The 20692-nt window shown below is 36.6% G+C and overlaps 1 protein-coding gene across 2 annotated transcripts in view; it reads right to left on the bottom strand.

The window, feature by feature from the left end:
- Window positions 1-899: 899 nt before the first annotated feature.
- Window positions 900-20692, bottom strand: part of RALGPS2 (Ral GEF with PH domain and SH3 binding motif 2) — a 203225-nt gene continuing 183432 nt past the window's right edge. The window contains exons 17-19 of one of the 2 annotated variants that reach the window (XM_030823929.1): window positions 20532-20637; window positions 15818-15909; window positions 900-6405 (exon numbers count right to left, since the gene is read on the bottom strand). In XM_030823929.1, coding sequence (XP_030679789.1) covers window positions 6376-6405; window positions 15818-15909; window positions 20532-20637 — 228 coding nt within the window. In that variant the 3' untranslated portion in view covers window positions 900-6375. The remainder of the gene's footprint in view (window positions 6406-15817; window positions 15910-20531; window positions 20638-20692) is intronic. The other variant, XM_030823930.1, reaches the window with a different exon arrangement.

Genomic DNA, 20692 nt, shown 5'->3' on the forward strand with positions numbered 1-20692 from the left:
AATTCCAATAAAAATAAACAGTGTTTTCATGGAACATAACAAACTGATCCTAGAATTTACAGCAAAGACAAAGTCAAGAAGAGCTAAGGTAATTTTGAAGAACATACAATTAGCTCACCAGATACCAACTTATACAGCTATATAGTAATGAAGACAATATGGTATTGGTTGGGACAAACAACTGTTGAAACAGGAAAGGGGATCTAGGAAATTCTGCATATATGGGAAACTGATGTATGACAAAGGTGGTACTATATGAGGTAACGACAGGTTGGCCCCATCAAATAAGTGTCATTCTTCTCTTTTGGTTCAAGTAAAGGGACAGTGAGAATTTTCAAAGGGCACTATGGAGGTGAGAAAACTGCTGAAAACTGAATTATAATTTGCCAAAATATTGGGCTTGTCCTGGCTGGGGGTTCCTAAACCATGCAGAGGCTAAGCTAACGTGGAATTCTCAAGCATAACCAACACCCAGACAATAGCCTACAGGAGACTCCACACAGGTATTTCTGTACTTCTTCCAATTTAAAGCTCCGTGGTCTGGAAGATGGATTGTTTTCAGAAATGGTAAAAAGAAAAAAATGTTATGTATTAGCAAAGAGAGCCTCTTTGGGGACTACTCCTATCATATCACATACTCAGAGTGGGAGATGTAGTTGGAAATGTTATGCCCTTACTCTCTATTCCCCACAACCCCATTTGTCCACATGCGAGGTGGCACATTCTTGTCTTGGGCTAGAGAAGAGTGATTAAAGTTTTTTCAGGGCTTTCCCTGTACCAACAATAGCCTTGTTGACTACCTTAGAAAGGGGGAAAAAATCAACTTAAAGTTTATTTGCACCTTAAAAGTTAATGATAAAAATGCAAATACAGTAACAAAAACATCCTCACACAATCTATGATTTTAAGTAATTTATTTCAATAGAAATATTTCAGAAAACTGTACTTAAATTCATTTTAAGTTAGCTTATGCAGACACACTGAAGATCGCGCACTCACATTTGCATATTAAAAAGAAACAAAAAGTGAGAGAGGAACCAAGCTGCACATCACTCAAGGAGGTCATAGTGCAATTGAATGCTTCATCATTAGAGTACCTCAAGTTAATTGGGATAAAGAATAAAAATGGCTTGTGTTTTCAGATATACTATTATCACTGGGTACCTGTACCTACAGATGTTTGATCTCCTTTAGATTATGTTGTGAACCAGTTCCCCACCCCCTCCCCACACACATGTACTTAGTAGGATGTAAAACAATGAATTTGTCAATAATCAAGGTACAGAAACTCGAGAGTCTGCTGACTTATTATCCGCTGTTTTACCATACCTATTAAGTCAGTAATTATTGGACTATATATGTGAGTAGTTCTAGTAGGTCATATCTTCAGGGGAAACAATATTTGTTATCTGGTATCTAAAGCACAGCTATTGTTTATGAAGTTTCTGCTTTTCTATTAAGAAAAAAAAGAGCCCAATCCCAAAACACTGTAATTATGTATTCTTTTAATCCCATCATCACTTCTGTAGTACAAATGGCCAGTGTCAAAATTTAAATTTTGCTAATACTCCTCAAGGACCAGTTAACTCTTTCATTTGGCTTGAATGACTACTTGCCTACTCTGGAACATACAAGCCCTTTAAAAAAATGTGAAAAGAACACCTTGACTCAGGTTAACATCCAGTAGCTCCAGGTCTTCCAATAATTGAGAGAAGTAAAATATTTCCAAGCTTTGCTTTCACTGAAAAAACTAGCTTAGTCTCTTAACTTCCCTTTAATTTATATATTAGAGATATTTTTACTTTCTTGCATATTTTCAAGAAAATAATAACTGGCAGGTTAAGTGACTACTTGCTTGTTTTGAGTGTTACTTAAATGTAAAAATAAATGGAAATAAATCTCATTTCTGGCCAAAGGGATTTTCATTACAAGATTTCAGTACATTTAACAAAACTCAAATATTTCTGGTTGTATCTTATTCTTTTAGGGCTTCTCCAAAAGGCCTTACAATTAAATAAATGTATGCTCAAAACATCAACAACAAAATAAAAATGAATTTGGCTGAAGAGTGCTCTTCAAATTTGTTTTTAAGAGTGCGTATCTAAAGGTTGACTGGGGTGGGTTTATTTTTAATCTCCTACTCTAAAAGGGTAGGAGCTTGTTTAAAAAGACTCAAAAACCAAGGAGGACTGCAACAATCACTTACAGAGGTTTCTGTAAAGACTTTGTTAGACTTGGGGTGAGAAAGATTAAGCTGGTGGAGAGAGGGATAGCACACACTCCTGAAATAAGAGGAGCAAGAGGGCACGTGATTATTGTCATACTTGATGCCCTAAAATTGCTCTTCAAATAATAAGGCACTGACCAAATTTTCTCCCCACTATTAACTTGAGACATAGGTGTAATCAAATTGCTTTCAATAAGCAAAAGAGTTTTTATGCCTGGATCTCTTTCATTAGAACCCTCCAAATAGGGAAAAAAAAAAATGTCACTTTAGACACAAGCCATTTTTAGGGAGGCAAAATCAAAGGTACTTAAATCATTTTGAAAAGGTTCACATGGAAAGTAATTCATCATCAATGTGATTAAATAGCAATATTTGTATCTCAAAGCTTAGAAAAAACAGAATATCACTCTGGCTGTAAAATCATATATTTACTATGTTTGAAAGAAATAATACAAAAAAGAGAGAGAAAATAAAAGCAAACCCTAAAAGGTCACTAAAGAAGTCAGACCAACCTCATCACTTGCTTTGTATCATCTATTCATGCAACAGCAGTACTATTATTCCAACTGGACACAGTTAAACTCATCTTCATTTTCAAAAAGGGATCCAATTATTTCAAAAACCTTTGAAGCAGAGGATTTGCTGTATTAAAGATTATCTTCTGTTAGGCAACACTGGTACCCCTTGTTTGCAGAAGATGATTACATGGTGGTTTAAACCCTGGTTGTAAAGGAATGCGCCTCAAAAAAACAGGAAGGAAATCAATACTAGATCTATTCATTTAAAAAGCCAATGGATTAAACCTATTACTATTGATTTTCAATTAGTATGATGCCCCATAGTTTTGTTTTCAGTAGCAAAGGCATACAGCTTACGATTTAACCTTAAAAAGAAATAAAAGACTTATGCTCAAGTCATTTGGCCAAAAGATCAACAGGCTGCTCTTTGAGGGCCCCAGTTTAAGCTAATAAGGAACGCTAGAGTCTGTAAACATGTTTTCCATTCTTTTTTTCCTCCTGTACCAATAGTGCTTCCTAGGCTCCTCATAAATCTTCTAGAAGAGGAGTAAAGCCACTTATACAAACTTTGCAGTTATAAACACCCTGACTTTTGATATACAGAAAGAACCAATACCCACACAGTCTACACAGAAGGTAGTGCAATAGCTACATGGCATTTTCCACACAGAAAAAATATTTGAAATTAAAGCACATGCCTAGGGAGACAAAAATACTGAAACTCAAATTGTTTGGATCCCTTTTTGTAATGTTTACCCAAATAATATTTACATAGTGAAGAAAACAAAATAGGAAGGTGTGTCTGATCAGTTCTTGTTCAATTCTTACTGTCTAGATGTAAAAATCATATTCTGAAAAACAAGCAGAGCCTGAAAAGAGGGGGCACGAGGCCAAAAACAGTGCTCTGGAAGGTCATTCTGTAGTTATTTTCAACAGGCTATATAACATGCCAATCAGTATGCTCATCATAAACCGGCTTAAATTTAAATTATAACTGAATTTCTAATGAGTTCTTCTTGGCTAAGGGCGAAACAAATGACCTTAATGCCGATGAACATTTTGAGTTTTTGAGTCACTTATTTACAATTGAGGGCAGGCTTAATAACAAGATTCATCTTCCCAAGAATGAACTACCTATATATTTAATATATTTTGGTAACATATTTTCTTTGAATTATTATCAGGTATTATTTGGTAAATTATAGATAAAAAATTCACCTACACTATTTTAACTCACTTTTCTGTTTTCAATTTGCTTCAAATGCTAAAATAATCTTAAAAAGCAATGACTGATTTTCTGAATGAAAAAATTTTAAAGACAGAAAAACAACGACTTCTGTGCTGTTAAGAAATTTAGTCAGTCCGAGGCCACAAGTCTATCTATAAACTATTAACCAAATTTGAACACTATCTTACTCTACGCAAACGTCCATTAATGTTTAGAGCTGAAAGTATCAAACACATCTTCCAGCTTAGCTCTCTCCCTTTGGCAAAACTATGTGATATCAGGCTCTGACTTCCAACTGCATATTTCCACAGATATGGTTAACCTACAACATTTCTATGTTAGCTTATTATGACAAACAAATGAAATAAAAAAAATCCACAGGGTTCTCATTCACAATACTTTTTAAAAAAGCACATCCACTGTCAAAAATGCTGTTTCTGAAGAGAAATAAACAAATTAAGAAATTTTTAAAAATGCAAAACAAAACTAAGATGTGCAAGGTCTACGTAGTAATACTGCTGGCTATGTCTTTCTATTACCCAACATGGGTTAAGCTTAGAGTATTAATTGAAAAATCATTCAGCACAGGAAACTTTTGCCCTCTCCAGCCTGTGTCACTAAACCCCAGAAATAATGGTATTTCTGTTATATAAGAAGCATATCTGAACTCTTAACATCCTTTCCAAACAGAAAACTAAATTAAAAAACTTAACACTCAAAAAAAGCTCTTCTCTTTTCCTTTGGGTGGATTTTAAGCTAATTATTGTATAAGCAATATATTCTATTGAAGTTTCATGGACTCAAGGGCAAAATACTTATAATAAAAAAGTATAAAATTATCTAAGAATACGAATGTGAGAAATTTTATGTGAGGCCCAAAGTAACAGAAATCTATTAGTAGATATCGGTCACAAAGCATTAGCTTACTCTAGGCCACTGCTAAAATTTATTATGTCTCAAGAGTTTATAACATTCGACATATAGCCTTTGTTTGAGTGTCATTTTTCGTTAAAATTCTAAGGCATCTCACCTTCAAACTTTTTTTTTTTTATAATTCAACATTTACTTTAGAAATCAAATGCATCATTGCATAGAAGAGTTCTCATAAAACTGCCTGGTCCTACTGATAAAATACGGTTTCATGTCAGAGACCTACAGTAAATTTTCAGAAAAATGTTTTGGTATGTTTATGGTAAATCATACAAGAAGTATAAAGTTTAGATACTTAAAATTTCCAGAATCTGATATTTTCACCTTTATCCCTCTTAAAATTATTTTGCACGTCTTATAACAAAATACATACATACACCTCTATGTGTTACCTTTTAAACAAATATGATCCTGAATCTCATATTGAACAAAGAGAAAATGAATAATAAAAAAATAACTCTGGCATTATGCACATTAAACACTGTAAAAGAAAATATCCTGACAAAATATCAATCTGTCTTGATGATAAAAACCACCTACGACTGGGAGAAGGGAAAATCCAATTAACTTGGAAAAAGATCTAATTATTGTAAAATCTCAGAAAAGTTTAGGTTGGGATTATAGTTCTTTACTTAAGCAGATCTGTGGTCCAACAATGAATTCATATAGAAAGCTAAACTTTAACTCTAGTTAGAAACAACCATGTTTTCTGGAACCTACTTAAAAAAAAGTGTCTGGCAAATGAACACTCAGCCTTTGTACCTCCTGCAGGAAATAATGTTCCCCTTACAGTACTACATTTCAGAAGTTTAGTGTTTAAAAATTCTCCCCTCATCCAAAACAAAACAAACACCCCCACCCAATCCCAAACAAACCCAAGAACTCACATGACTAACATTTCTCATTCCTACACTCTTGCTGTGAGAAAGCCAGTGAGGTTGCAGACTACTAGAGGGAGAACAAACCTTGCAGGTGGGCTGCTGGTACAATTCCTGCTAAGTCTCTTCACCTTGGTTCAAAATCAGCTCCTGATGGAATCCACAAGAATATGTTTTTTCTTTTTAAAGCATATCTAAAAAAGGCAATTCCCCCCTCTAAAATTATTACAAAGTTAAAAGAAATGCAAATTAGCTACGATCTATTCCAAGCACAGCACCGCCAGAAGATTCACACACACTATTTGGTGTTTCATGTTGGTTTTCCTTTCATTCTTTTAAGGCAGTGGTTTCCACAGGTCAGTTCTGAGATAAGAAGCATGGTTCATGGCAGTTTGTTTTACAACTCCAATTTGTTCTCTGGGAATATCTCAATTCATTCCCTGAAATTAGTGCTTTTTTGGTTCAGAACTCCAAAGACTGAAACAGAGCCTCTGGGCTCTTCCTGGCACAGGATGGTTTATAGCTGGCGCTCTTTTATCAGGTCCTCATACTCACATAGAAGCAACAGTTCACCTCTCTTTTTTTCTCAGGCTTCTACTCAAAAGTCATCAAGTTTGTAGGAACCTAAAAAATATAAGCATTAAAAACTGAGTTTAAAAGTTGTTTTTCAAAGGAGTATTTCTTATCTTTCCTTGTTATTTAGGCAAGCCCAAATCTTTCTACTTAAGTATCTTTGAAAAGGAACTTGATATAAGGAGCTTCAATAGTTTATGAATAATTAACATGCTAGAACATTTTTGAGAGAAAATCACCAAAATGAGTTAATACTCTTTCTAGTAAAATTACATCTATACAGGAGAAGGGGCAGAGACAATATCTTTCTTGTCTAACACAGGGGGCTCAGTAGACGTTTACTGAATGAATAAATGAGAGCAAGAGTAAGTATGACTCTGGTAGGGTGAGATTCCAGATACACTTGTTTGTCATTATTTATTTTCTCATTATATATTACAAAAATTCCTAGGTGCACATTTTTAAAATCAGCAAAAATAATTTTATAACAAACATTACTAAGAATTTATTTGTAAAATCATGATGAAAATAAGTACAGAAAAACAAAATTCCTTATTAGAGTTTCACTATGTTAAAACAAATCCTCAAAACCAGTTTTCCAAAGTTGTACTGGGAGAGGTATTCATATGTCAGTGGTCTTTTCTGTCGTTACGACAGTTTAACAGCCCTCACAGTTTAGCAAACTCTCTCTGAAACCTATTATATGCAAAAACATGAATATCTTACAAGTGTCAGCTTCTGAATAAAAAAATTATGTTGGGCAATGTAATCATAACTGAATTATAAATCAAATACAACACAAATGCTCAACTGCTTAAAGTATAAATTTTCAGGTCTGATTATAAGGAACTCGTATTTGGCCGGGTGCAGTGGCTCACGCCTGTAATCCCAGCACTTTGGGATGCTGAGGCAGTCAGATCACCTGAGGTCAGGAGTTTAAGACCAGCCTGGCCAACATTGTGAAACTCCATCTCTACTGAAAATACAAAAATTAGCTGGGCCTGTGGTGGGTGCCTGTAATCCCAGCTACTCAGGAGGCTGAGGCAGAAGAATGGCTTGAAACCGGGAGGCGGAGGTTGCAGTGAGCCAAGATTGCACCATTGCACTGTCCAGGCTGGGCAACAAGAGTGAAACCCTGTCTCAAAAAAAAAAGAAACTCGTATTTAAGTAAAGTAAAAGTTTCACTTCTTTTTAAGTTGCCTGAATGTGGTTTAAGGTATTTTGCATTTGAGTCAGAGTTTTCTACCAAAACTTTCACAGGTTCTACTTATAAATTTGCCACTATTCTAATTCTTGCAAGTATAGAAACAAATATTTATACACATCTGGTTGACTTGCTCCACAGAAATACTCACTAATACAGTAAAAGAAATTGAACCTTTAAGCTGGTATATGTATATATTGTCTAGATTCATCTTGGAATCTGAGATTTAAAAAAAAAGTCTTAATACCCTAAATTACATTTAAAGAAAATGTATAGCAATGACGTGAATCCTGAAAGGCTTAGTCTAGACAAAGCCTGATCTGTTTCTTTCATTCTGCCCCAGACACTAACCTGACAAGGCAAAAAATAATTTTCGCCCCATGACATTTCATGTCCTTTATGGAGGTTGCTAAAAATGGTACTAAATACTGCTATTGGTGTTTCATATATATTTGAAACAATAAAAATTATGAGAGAACAAAGCCCACTCCAACAATATTTAACAAAAATGCCCTTGGGATTGGGACGAGATGGCCAACTAGATACAGCCAGGAAGAGCTTCTCCCACCAAGAGACATCTGAGTATCTAGTAGACCAGCATACTCCAAGCCTATCTTCTGAGAGGATGCACTGAGAGAAAATCACCAATTTTCTGAGAGTGGGTGGAGAGATGATGCAGAACCAGGGTTGAAGAGTGAAGAAGCTAGGAACCCTGCACAGGGTTGTGGAGTGCTGGGACTCATTCCTGGCCCTGAACAGCTCCTAAGGAAGGGGTGAGTAAAGTAACTGTTGAATGGCCCACTCTCACCACAAACCGTTGGGATCCTAGTGGCAGGAGATCCCATAATCCTCCTGGATATTTGAGTTGCCAGGGAGAACTGCCTGGAGAGCTGGCAGAGACAGAGCTTAGGTCTACATGGAGCCCAGGGTGTATGGTGTGGGGAAAGCTGCAAAGGAAGACGGCCATAGGCGCCCACCCACCAAGGCTCTTCATACTCCTCTAGGTGGCCCTGACCTTTGTTAACTGCCATATTTGGAGACAGCAGGGCTGTCTTTCCCATGGGACTAGGGTGAGTCTGAGCTGCATGTCCCATTGTCTGCTGGCCCCTTCCAAGGTCCCTGTTTGGCCACTCCCATGGGAGCAGGCACACAGTGCAGCTTCCACTATTCTGTTGGAATGCTTTTGTGGGTGATTGTCACCATAGTGCTTTTACCAGTGGCCTCCACCATCCTGCCAGAACACTTTCACCAGTGGCCCCTGAGGAAGTGCTTTTGCCAGTAGCCCCTGATGGAGAGGTTTTGCCAGCAGCCTGGGAGCACCTTGGTCCACCCAGTGCAGCTGGTGGTCAACCTCAAGAGGCCAGAGGAAAAAGCCAGGGGCCTAGTCCCATCCCCTTGGGAGTTAGAGCACACAGCCCAAGAGTGCCAAGCTGAACCTTGGCTCTCTGAAGACATCCAGAAAGGAAGCCAATTGACTATACCCAACTTACACCACAGTCAAACCCTAAAGGGAAATCAAGAACATGAAAACAAAAGGCACCATCCAAAAGTCAGCAACTTCAAAGGATAAAGGAACATCAACCCTCACAGATGAGAAAGAACCAACGCAAGAACTCTAGCAACTCTAAAAACCACAGTGTCTTCTTACCTCCAGACAACTACAACAGGTTCCCAGCAATGGTTCTTAACCAGACTGAAATGACTGAAATGACAGACTTAGGATTTAGAATCTGAATAGCAAAGAAGCTCAGTGAGATACAGGAGAAAGTGAAACCCAGTTTAAGGAAAACAGTAAAACAATCCAAGAGTTGAAAGATAATACAGCCATTTTAAGAAAGAACCAAACTGAACCTCTGGAATTTAAAAATTCACTCTAGGAATTTCTTTTTCTTTTCTTTTCTTTTTTTTTTTGAGATGGAGTCTTGCTCTGTTGCCCCGGCTGGAGTGCAGTGGCATGATCTTGACTCATTGCAACCTCCGCCTCCCAGGTTCAAGCGATTCTCCTGCCTCAGCCTCCCTAGTGGCTGGGACTACAGGTGTGCACCAACATGCCTGGCTAATTTTTCTATTTTTAGCAGAGACGGGGTTTCACCATGTTGGCTGGGCTGGTCCCGAACTCCTGACCTCAAGCAATCTGCCTGCCTTGGCCTCCCAAAGTGCTGGGATTATAGGTGAGAGCCACCACTCCCAGCCTAGGAATTTCATAATGCAATTGGAAGCATTAACAACAGAATAGACCAAACCAAGGAAAGAATCTCAGAACTCGAAGAGCACTCCTTCAAATTAACAGAGACAACAATAATGAAAAAATTTTTAAAAATGAGCAAAACCTTTGATAAATATGGGATTATGTAAAGAGACTAAACCTATGACTCACTGGTGTTACTGCAAGAAAAGGAGACAGAGTAAGCAACTTGGAAAACATATTTGAGGATACAGTCCACAAAAATTATCCCAATCTTGCTACAGAAGTTGATGTGCAAACTCAAGGAATTCAGACTCTCCACAAGATACTATACAAGATGACCATCCCCAAGACACTTAATCATCACATTCTCCAAGGTCAATACAAAAGAAAAAAATCTTAAATGGAGCTTGAGAAAAGGGGCAGTAAAGGGAACCTCATCAGGCTAACAGTGGACCTTTCAGTAGAAACCTTACAAGTCAGAAGAGGCTGGGGGCCTATTTTTAGCATCCTTAAAGAAAAGAAATTCCAGCTTGGAATTTCATGTCCCACCAAACTAAGCTTCATAAGTGAAGGAAACAGAAAATCCTTTTCAGACAAGCAAAGACTAAGGAATTCACTGTCATCAGACTTGCCTTACAAGAGGTCCTTTAAGGAGTGCTACATGTGGAAATGAAAGAAAAATAACTGCCACCACAAAAACACACTTAAGTATATAGTCCACTGACACTATAAAGCAACTATACAATGAAGCCTACATAACAAGCAGCTAACAACATGATGACAGGATTAAATCCTCACACATCAATAGTAACCTTGAATGTAAACAGGCTAAAAAGGCAAAGTGGCAAGCTGGACAAAGAAGCAAGACCCAACTGTCTGCTGTCTTCAAGAGAACCATCTCACATGTAACAACATACATAGGCACAAAGTAAAGGTATAGAGAAAGATTTACCAAGCAAATGGAAAACAAAAAAGAACAAAGGTTGCTAGTCTTATATTAGATACAACAGACTATAAACTAACAATGGTCAGAAAGGACAAAGAAGGGCATTACATAATGACGAAGGGTTCAGTTCACCCAGAAGACATAACTATCCTAAAGATATATGCACCCAAAATTGGAGCATCTAGATTCAGAAAATAAGTTCTCAGAGACCTACAAAGAGACTTAGATAACTACATAATGGAAGACTTCAACACCCCACTGATACTGTCAGGCAGATCACAGAGGCAGAAAACTAACAAAAATGTTCTGGACTTAACATTTGACAAACTAGACCCAACAGACATCTACAGAATACTTCATTCAACAATACAAGAATATGCATTCTTCTCATTGGCACAAGGCACATTCTCTAAGATCAACCACATGCTTGGCCATAAAGCAAGTGCCAACATATTCAAAAAAATTGAAATCATACCAACCATACCCTCAGACTACGGTACAATAAAACTAGAAATCAATACCAAGAAGGTTTCTCAAAACCACACAATTATATGGAACTTAAACAACTTTCTTCCAAATGACTTTTGGGTAAAGAATGAAATTATGACAGAAATCAAAAAATGATTTAAAACTAAGGAAAACAGAGACACAACATACCAGACTCAATACCTATGTCAAGAAGTTAGAAAGAGCTCAAATTAACAACCTAACATCATACCTGGAGGAACTAGAAAAACAAAACGAAACCAACCCCAAAGCTAGCAGAAAAAAAGAAATAACCAAAATCAGAGCAGAAGTGAATGAAATTGAAATGTGAAAATGCATACAAAAGAGCAATGAAACCAAAAGTTGGTTCTTTGAAAGAAAAAACAAGATCGATAGACTGGTAGCTAGATTAACAAATAAAACAAGAGAAAAGATCCAAATAATCACAATCAGAAATTACAAAGGTGACATACAACTGACTCCACAGAAAAACAAAAAATCCTCAGAGACTAACACTTACATGCACACAAACTAGAAAACCTAAAAGAAATGGATAAATTCCTGGAAACACAACCTCTGAAGATTGAATGAGGAAGAAACTGAATCCCTAAAAAGACCAATAATGAGTTCCAAAACTGAATCAGTAATAAACAACCTACCAACCCAAAAAAGCCTTGGGATAGATGGATTTCACAGTTGAATTCTACCACATGTACAAAAAAGAGCTAGAACCAATCCTACTGAAAATATTCTGAAAAATCGAGAAAGAAAAGACTCCTCCCTAACTCATTCCATAAAGCCAACATCATTCTGATACCAAAAACTAGCAGAGACACAATGAAAAAAACAGAACTACAGGTCAATATACTGATGAACACAGACACAAAAATTCTCAACAAAATATTGGCAAACTGAATCCAGCAGCATATCAGAAAGTTAATTTACCACAATCAAGTAGACTTTATTCCTGAGATGCAAGGTTGGTTCACCAGATGCAAATCAATAAATGTCATTCACCACATAAACAAAATTAAAAACAGAAAACCATATGATCATCTCAAAAGATGCAAAAAAGGCTTTTGATAAAATTCAACATCCTTTCATATTAAAAGCCCTCAACAAATTAGGCACTGAAAGAACATATCTCAAAATAGTAAGAGTCATCTATGGCAAACCCACAGCAACATCATTCTAAATGGGCCAAAGTTGGAAGTATTCCCTTACAGAACTGGAAGAGGACAAGGATGCCCACTCTAACCACTCTTATTCAACATAGTACTTACTGGAGGTCCCAGACAGAGCAGTCAGACAACAGAAAGAAATAAAAGGCATTCAAATAGAAAGAGGAAGTCAAACCATCTCTCTTAAGACTATATGTTATATCTAGAAAACCCCATAGTCTCTGCCCCAAAGCTCCTATATCTGATGAACAACTTCAGCAAAGTTTCAGGATACAAAATCAATGTACAAAAATCAACAGCATTTCTATACACCAATAACATTCAAACTGAGAGCCAAATCAAGAACACAATTCCATTTACAATAGCCACAAAAAGAAAAAAGTATCTAGGGATACAGCTAATCAAGGAGGTAAAAGATCTCTACTATGAGAATTACAAGCCGGGCACAGTGGCTCACACCTGTAATCCCAGCACTTTGGGAGGTGGAGGTGGGTGGATCATGAGGTCAGGAGATCGAGACCATCCTGGCTAACACAGTGAAACCCCGTCTCTACTAAAAATACAGAAAATTAGCTGGGCATGGTGGCATGCGCCTGTACTCCCAGCTACTCGGGAGACTGAGGCAGGAGAATCAGTTGAACCCGGGAGGTGGAGGTTGCAATGACCCAAGATCACGCCACTGCACTCCAGCCTGGAGACAGAGCAAGACTCTGTCTCCAAAAAAAAAAAGTTAAAAAAAAAAAGGGAATTACAAAACATTGCTCAAAGTAATCAGAGATGACACAAACAAATGGAAAAGCATTCCATGCTCATGGACTGGAAGAATACTGTTAAATGTCCATATTGTCCAAAGCAATCTACAGATCCAATGCTGTTCTTATCAAACTACCAATGACATTCTTCAAAGAATTAGAAAAAACCATTCTAAAATTCATATGGAACAACAACAACAACAACAGCCCAAATAGCTAAAGCAATTCTAAGTAAAAAGAACAAAGCTGGAGGCATCACACTACCTGACTTCAAACTATACTACAAGACTACAGTAACCAAAAAATAGCATGGTACTGGCACAAAAACAGATACCAATGGAACAGTATAGAGAGCCCAGAAATAATGCCTCACACCTACTACCATCTGATCTTTGATAAAGCTGACAAAAACAAGCAATGGGGAAAAGACTCCCTATTCAATATGCTGCTAGGATAACTGGATAGCCATATACAGAAGATTAAAACTGGACCCCTTCCTTACACTGTATACAAAAATCAACTCAAGATGGATTAAAGACTTAAATGCAAAACCTAAAACTATAAAAACCCTGAAAGATAACCTAGGATATACCACTCTGGACACAGGCCCTGGCAAAGACTTCACAATGAAGACTCCAAAAGCAGTTGCAACAAAAACTGACAAACAGGACCTAATTAGCAAGCTTCTGCATAGCAAAAGAAACTATCAGCAGAATAAACCAACATTCCTAGAGAATGAGAGAAAATATTTTCAAACTATGTATCTCAAAAAGGTCTAATATCTAGAATCTATAAGGAACTTAAATTTACAGGCAAAAAACAACCCCATTAAAAAGTGGGCAAAGGACATGAACAGACACTTCTCAAGAGAAGAAATACACATGGCCAACAAGCGTTTGAAAAACGGCCAATATCACTAATTGCCAGAGAAATGCAAATCAAAACTGCAATGAGATACCATCTCACACTAGTCAGAATGGCTAAGTCAAAAAATAACAGACGTTGGCAAGGTTGCAGAGAAAAGGGAATGCTTATACACTTGGTAGGAATGTAAGTTCAGCCACCGTGGAAAGCAGCTTGGAGATTTCTCAAAGATCTTAAAACAGAACTACCATTCAACCCAGTAATCCCATTACTGAGCATATGCCCATAGGAAAATAAATTGTTCTACCAAAAAGACACATGTATGTTCATTCCAGCAGTATACACTATAGCAAAGACATGGAATCAATCTAGGTGCCCATCAACAGTGGATTGGATAAAGAAAATGTGGTACATATATGCTATGGAATACTACATAGTGATTTTTAAAAAACAGTGAAATTATGTCCTTGGCAGCAACATGAATGCAGCTGGAGACCATTAAGTGAATTAATGCAGGAACAGAAAACCAAATACTGCATGTTCTCACTTATAAGTGGGAGGTAAACATTGAATATACCTAGACACAAAGATGAGAACAATCGACGCTGAGCATTACCAGAGGGGGGAGGGTGCGAGAGGGGCAACGGTTGAAAAACCAGTGGGTACTCTGCTCACTACCTGGGTGACAGGATCATTTACACACCAAACCTCAGTGACACGCAATATACCCATGTAACAAACCTGCACAAGTACTCTCTGAACCCAAAAGTCAAAAAACAAACAAAGAGAATGGACTTAAAGGATGAAGAAAGTTTGAATCCACCATTTTTCACTCGTGTAACCCGTGTAGGTCATTTTGTATTAAGGAGCCTTAGTTTCGATTATCAAGAAAGGGTAATAACTTACATCCTGATATGACAGGGTGAAAAATACTTCCGTAAGCTTTCTAAGCTTACATAGTGTATCATATTCAATATTACCTACTGATAATGCTAACTATAGACTTCTGCATTATCAATATGCTAAGTCAATGATTTTCAAATATATTTAACAAACAACTGGTTCTACAAAAAGTCTATATAAATTTCTATAAATGCGGCTATGTTTTTTATGTCTGCTCTACCAATCTGTGGTTCAACTCTGTGCAACAGGGTTTGGGGAAAACAACACAGTGGATTCCTGCTCTTCTGCAGCTGAAAGCCTTTCAATTAGACCATTTTTGTTTCAGTAAAATAAAAGCAAATAAAATTCAAATAGTTTTTGGTTTCACTACCACCACAGAAACCCACATCAAATTGTCAACAGGTGCAATAAAGATGAATTCAAATAATTTTTATTAATTTAATATGCCATCTAATTTTTACCCTTTAGAGAACTATACTCTGACTACTATACTAGCTACCTTTCTGTGCTTTGAACTCACCTTAAGCTTGTTCCAGCTTCAGGCTCCCTGCACTTGCTCTTCCCTTAAACAGCACTCTGGTCTCCTTATAGCTCGTTCCTTCTTGTGGTTCTTGTCAGTACCATCTCCTCAGGCAGATCTTTGCTGACCACCCTTATGTTATCAAAAGTTGTCTGTACTCCCATTGCTCTACATCACATACTTCTATTGTTTTCTTTATATAGTTCTGACTGTTTGAAATTTTGTTACTTGTTTGCATGATTATTGTCTAGCTCCTCACTAAGATGTAGACCTTCATGTCTTATTAACTGCAATCAACAAGAATAAAAACACCACCATTCTCCTAGTTAATTCAGAACTAGTCTGTTTACTTCTCTTGGAACTCTTTTACATATATTCCCAAATTATGGACTATTCTGAGAATTAGGAGAAATGCTTACCTGTTGTTTGTTACTTTGGCAGGCTGCACTCAAATGCTTAAACCATAACATTGCATTCATTCTATTGCCAGCTTGAAACTTGTACGAATTTCCTAAAATTATCCAAAATAAGGGGGAAATATTAAAAATGTAAGGACAATGACACATAATAATTCTGCCAGATAATAATGAGCAAATTAAACATGACAAGAGTTTTCAGTTTTAGAATTCTATTCAACACCTCCATTTTATTGTGTTTCCTATTTTTATTGTATTTCCAATACAATAAAGAGTTCTTGATGCAACACATTTACATGCTATCATATATTCAGAAAGTCACTTTTGCTGCTTATGAATTAGAAGAAATAATTTTGTCTCCTTAAATATTCTTTAGAAGAAAATACACCTAAATAAAATAACTGTGTGGCATCTCTAGATCTGTGTGGATAAGACTGCAGAATATTGGTTCTGAATACTTACTACTTAGACGATCTAAATATTAGATTTTTTTTTTTTTTTTTTTTTTTGAGATGGAGTCTCGCTCTGTCACCCAGGCTGGAGTGCAGTGGCACGATCTCAGCTCATTGCAACCTCTGCCTCCCAGTTTTACGAGATTCTCGTTTCTTGGCCTCCCAAGAAACTGGGATTACAGGTGTGCACCACCATGCCCAGCTAAGTTTTTTGTATTTTTAGTAGAGACGGGGTTTCACCATGTTGGCCAGGCTGGTCTCGAACTCCTGACCTCCAGTGATGTGCCTGCCTTGGCCTCCCAAAGGGCTGGGATTACAGGCGTGAGCCCCCACACCTGGCCTAAATATTAGTAGATGTTAATGTTAAGTTTTAACATGCCAAAATGCTTCAACATGTTTAACACTTAAACACTAGCTATTTAGTATAATTAAGGATTAGTCATGTAACATTGATAGACTATGCTTTTAGTCTTTAGTTACAAGATACTTGTCAATATTATTACAGATTTCCGGCTCTGTTGAGGGCTCTTGGGGAAAGTCTAGGAGGCAACTTTCTCTCTTTTAAGAAATTAGAAATTCATTTGTGCTGTGTGTATTTTGTAGTTTCTATATTGACTTTAATTCAAGACTGACATATAATGAGGATATTTTAAATGGTTATATGTATTAAGGTGAGGAAGCAATAAATTGAGAAAAGAAAGGATCCATGTACTATAGGCTGCTCTAAATTAAGCTTTATTTCCTTTTTTCATTGACCTAAGTTCTTTTTATTTCGCAATTTTTGCTGAATTCTATTCTTTCCTTAATAACTGCATTCAATGGCCAAGAGCCTAACTATATTTAAGCATTATTCAGCTTTTCCTTGAGATTCTAACACTCAAATAACTTTTTCACTTTCCGAAGTAATTGTTTCCTCACCAGATGTTTAATTAGTCAAGTAACATTGTTACACTTGCTGAACTCAGACACAGACATTAGGTCAATGTGAAAAGAAGCCATATCTACAATTAAGCTGGTCACAGCTACAATTTACATACTCACCCCTCCCTCGCAAAAAACCATTAGTATAGATAGACTTCATAAAATTTTGGCTACCTGAAGTAGTTCTATTAGGCATGCTAAGAGAAACTGAAGAAAACAAAGAATCTGTTAACTAAATCCAATGAAAATGCTCTCATGTTAAAATGTAATTTCATGAATTATGCCTTTGATATGGGAAGGAGGCTGGGGCTTTGAATTCAAAATTTTGAGTAGGCTTCTATACACCAACAGCAACCAAACAGAGAATCAAATCAAGAACTCAATGCCTTTTATAATAGTTGTAAAACAAAACAAAACAAAACAAAACAAAACAAAACAAAACAAAAAAACCGCTTAGGAATATACCTAACAAAGGAGTCAAAAGATCCCTACAAGTAAACTACAAAACACTGCTGAAAAAAATCACTGATGACACAAATAAATGGAAACACATCCTATGCTCATGGATGGGTAGAATCAATATTGGGAAAATGACTATACTGCCAAAAGCAATCTACAAATTCAATGCAATCACCATCAAAATACCACTATCATTCTTCACAGAATTAGAAAAAACAACTCTAAAATTCGTATACAATCAAAAAAGAGCCCACCACAGCTGAAGCAAGACCAAGTGAAAAGAATAAATCTGGAGGCATCACACTACCTGATTTCAAACTATACCATAAGGCCACAGTCACCAAAACAGCATGGTACTGGTATGAAAATAAGCACATAGACCAATGGAATAGAATAGAGAACTCTGAAGTAAACCCAAATACTTACAGCCAACTGATCTTCAACAAAGCAAACAAAAACATAAAGTGGGGAAAGGACACTCTTTTTAACTAATGGTGCTGGGATAATTGGCTAGCCGCATGTAGGAGAGTGAAACTGGATCCTCATCTCTCACCTTATACAAAAATCAACTCAAGATGAATTAAGGACTTAAATCTAAGACCTGAAACTATAAAAATTCTAGAAGACAACATTGGAAAACCCTTCTAGACATTGGCTTACACAAGGATTTCATGACCAAGAACCCAAAAGCAAATGCAATAAAAACAAAGATAAATAGTTGAGACCTAATTAAATTAAGAGCGTTTGCACAGCAAAAGGAACAGTCAGCAGAGTAAACAGACAACCCACAGAGTGGGAGAAAAATCTTCACAATCTATACATCTGACAAAGGACTAACATCCAGAATCTACAATGAACTCAAAACAAATCAGTAAGAAAAAAACCAATCCCATCGAAAAGTGAGCTAAGGACATGAATAGACAATTCTCAAAAGAAGATACACAAATGGCCAACAAACAAATGAAAAAATGCTCCACATCACTAATCATCAGGGAAATGCAAATCAAAACTACAATGAGGATACTACCTTACTCCTGCAAGAATGGCAAAAAGAAAAAAAAAGAAAAAACAGTAGATGTTGGCATGGATGTGGTAAACATGCAACACTTCTACACTGCTGGTGGGAATGTAAACTAGTACAGCCACTATGGAATACAGTGTGGCGATTCCTTGAGGAACTAAAAGTAGAATTACCATTTGATCTAGCAATCCCACTACTGGGTATCTACCCAGAGGAAAAGAAGTCATTATATGAAAAAGATACTTGCATGCGCATGTTCACAGCAGCAAATTCACAATTGCAAAATCGTGGAACCAACCCAAATGCCCATCAATCAACAAGTGGATAAATAAACTGTGGTATATATATGTGATAGAATACTACGCAGCCATAAAAAGGAATGAATTAACAGCATTTGCAGTGAACTGGATGAGACTGGAGACCATTATTCTAAGTGAAGTAACTGAGGAATGGAAAACCAAACATCATATGTTCTCACTGATATGTGGGAGCTAAGCTATGAGGATGCAAAAGCATAAGAATGATACAATGGACTTTGGGGACTTGGGGAGAAAAGTGAGAAGGGAGATGAGGGACAAAAGACTACAAATAGAGTGCAGTGTATGCTGCTTGGATGATGGGTGCACCAAAATCTCACAAATCACCACTAAAGAACTTACTCATGTAACCAGACACCACCTGTACCCCAATAACTTACGGGAAAAAAATGTTGAGTAGGGTGTATTTATTCTGTAAATCAATCTACTTAATCTAAAAACAAGACATTTTGGTATTATTATTTTTTCCTGCCTCCAACATATTTGCTTACTTATTTACTTAAAACACTGAAACATCATAAAAGTGGGATATCTGTTGATACAAAATAGTATCCAAATAAACAGAGGTCAAAATATACTTGTGAAGTCAATAAAAGGTAACATAGTATTCCAGTTGTGAACTGCTGAAAGTATCTTTCTGGTACTTGTCAATAGCTAGCAGTTGTTATGATGGAAGAAAAGCAACCACTTGGGGATATTTTCTGATGAGCCTTGAGGTATCCACTACAGTCACAGGTAGAGTAAGAACATATGATGTGATTCTACATGGTCCATCCTCCAATTTCTCATATCTACTTTATAAACTCCAATGGTCAATAGCCAGTTATTTTATTCATAAGTGTCTCTCTATATACTGTATGTAAAATATTATAATTAACTTGGAAAGTGATCTGAGTCAAATATATTCAGAAAGTCACTGTTTTGCTGCTTATGGATTAAAAGAAATAATTTTGTTCTTAAATATTCTTTAGAATAAAATACATCTAAATAAATACAATAATTGTGTGGCATCTCTAGATCTGTGTGGATAAGACTGCAGAATATTGGTTCTGAATAATTTAATTAAAAGTGACAGAATAAATATTTAAAGGAAAACTCTGCCACTTTCAGAACTTAAGAATAACAGTCCATTTCAAGGTATTGATGAAGGAAGGAGTAGGGCCTATATGGAAAGTCTCTAAAAATTTGAAGTAACAGTGGGGTATATATTCTCAAATTCCCTCCCTCCTTTCCTAGTTAGGTCTCCAGGGATTAGCTGGGCTTTTAATTTTCAAGCATATGCCCATGGAGCAAAGAAAATAAGCTCCAAAAATATTATTAAAATACATAATGGGACAGAAGTATTTCCCAATAGATAAAACTATACAAGCACTTTCCCTCTGGAGTATTCCAGTGAAACTAGGTTTTGGCTCATCAAGTTCTTCATGTATGCATAAAACATTATATATATGACATGTATACACACACACACACACATACATACATACAAATACACAAACACATATATATATGCAGTATCATAAGCCCCAGTTATTCTAACAATTCACCTTTCTCAGAGTCAGTCAGCAGGAAGAGATCAGGATGTTCAGGGTCATCAGCCATCATCACCATCCATCCTACCACAGATACATTCTTATTGGATGTTGATTTGAACTGAGAGAAAAAAAGATGATTAGTGGAAACAGAAAATTTATGGTTTATTCTAGCA

This window comes from Nomascus leucogenys, chromosome 12, assembly GCF_006542625.1.
Source record: "Nomascus leucogenys isolate Asia chromosome 12, Asia_NLE_v1, whole genome shotgun sequence".
NCBI classification, from domain to species: domain Eukaryota; kingdom Metazoa; phylum Chordata; class Mammalia; order Primates; family Hylobatidae; genus Nomascus; species Nomascus leucogenys.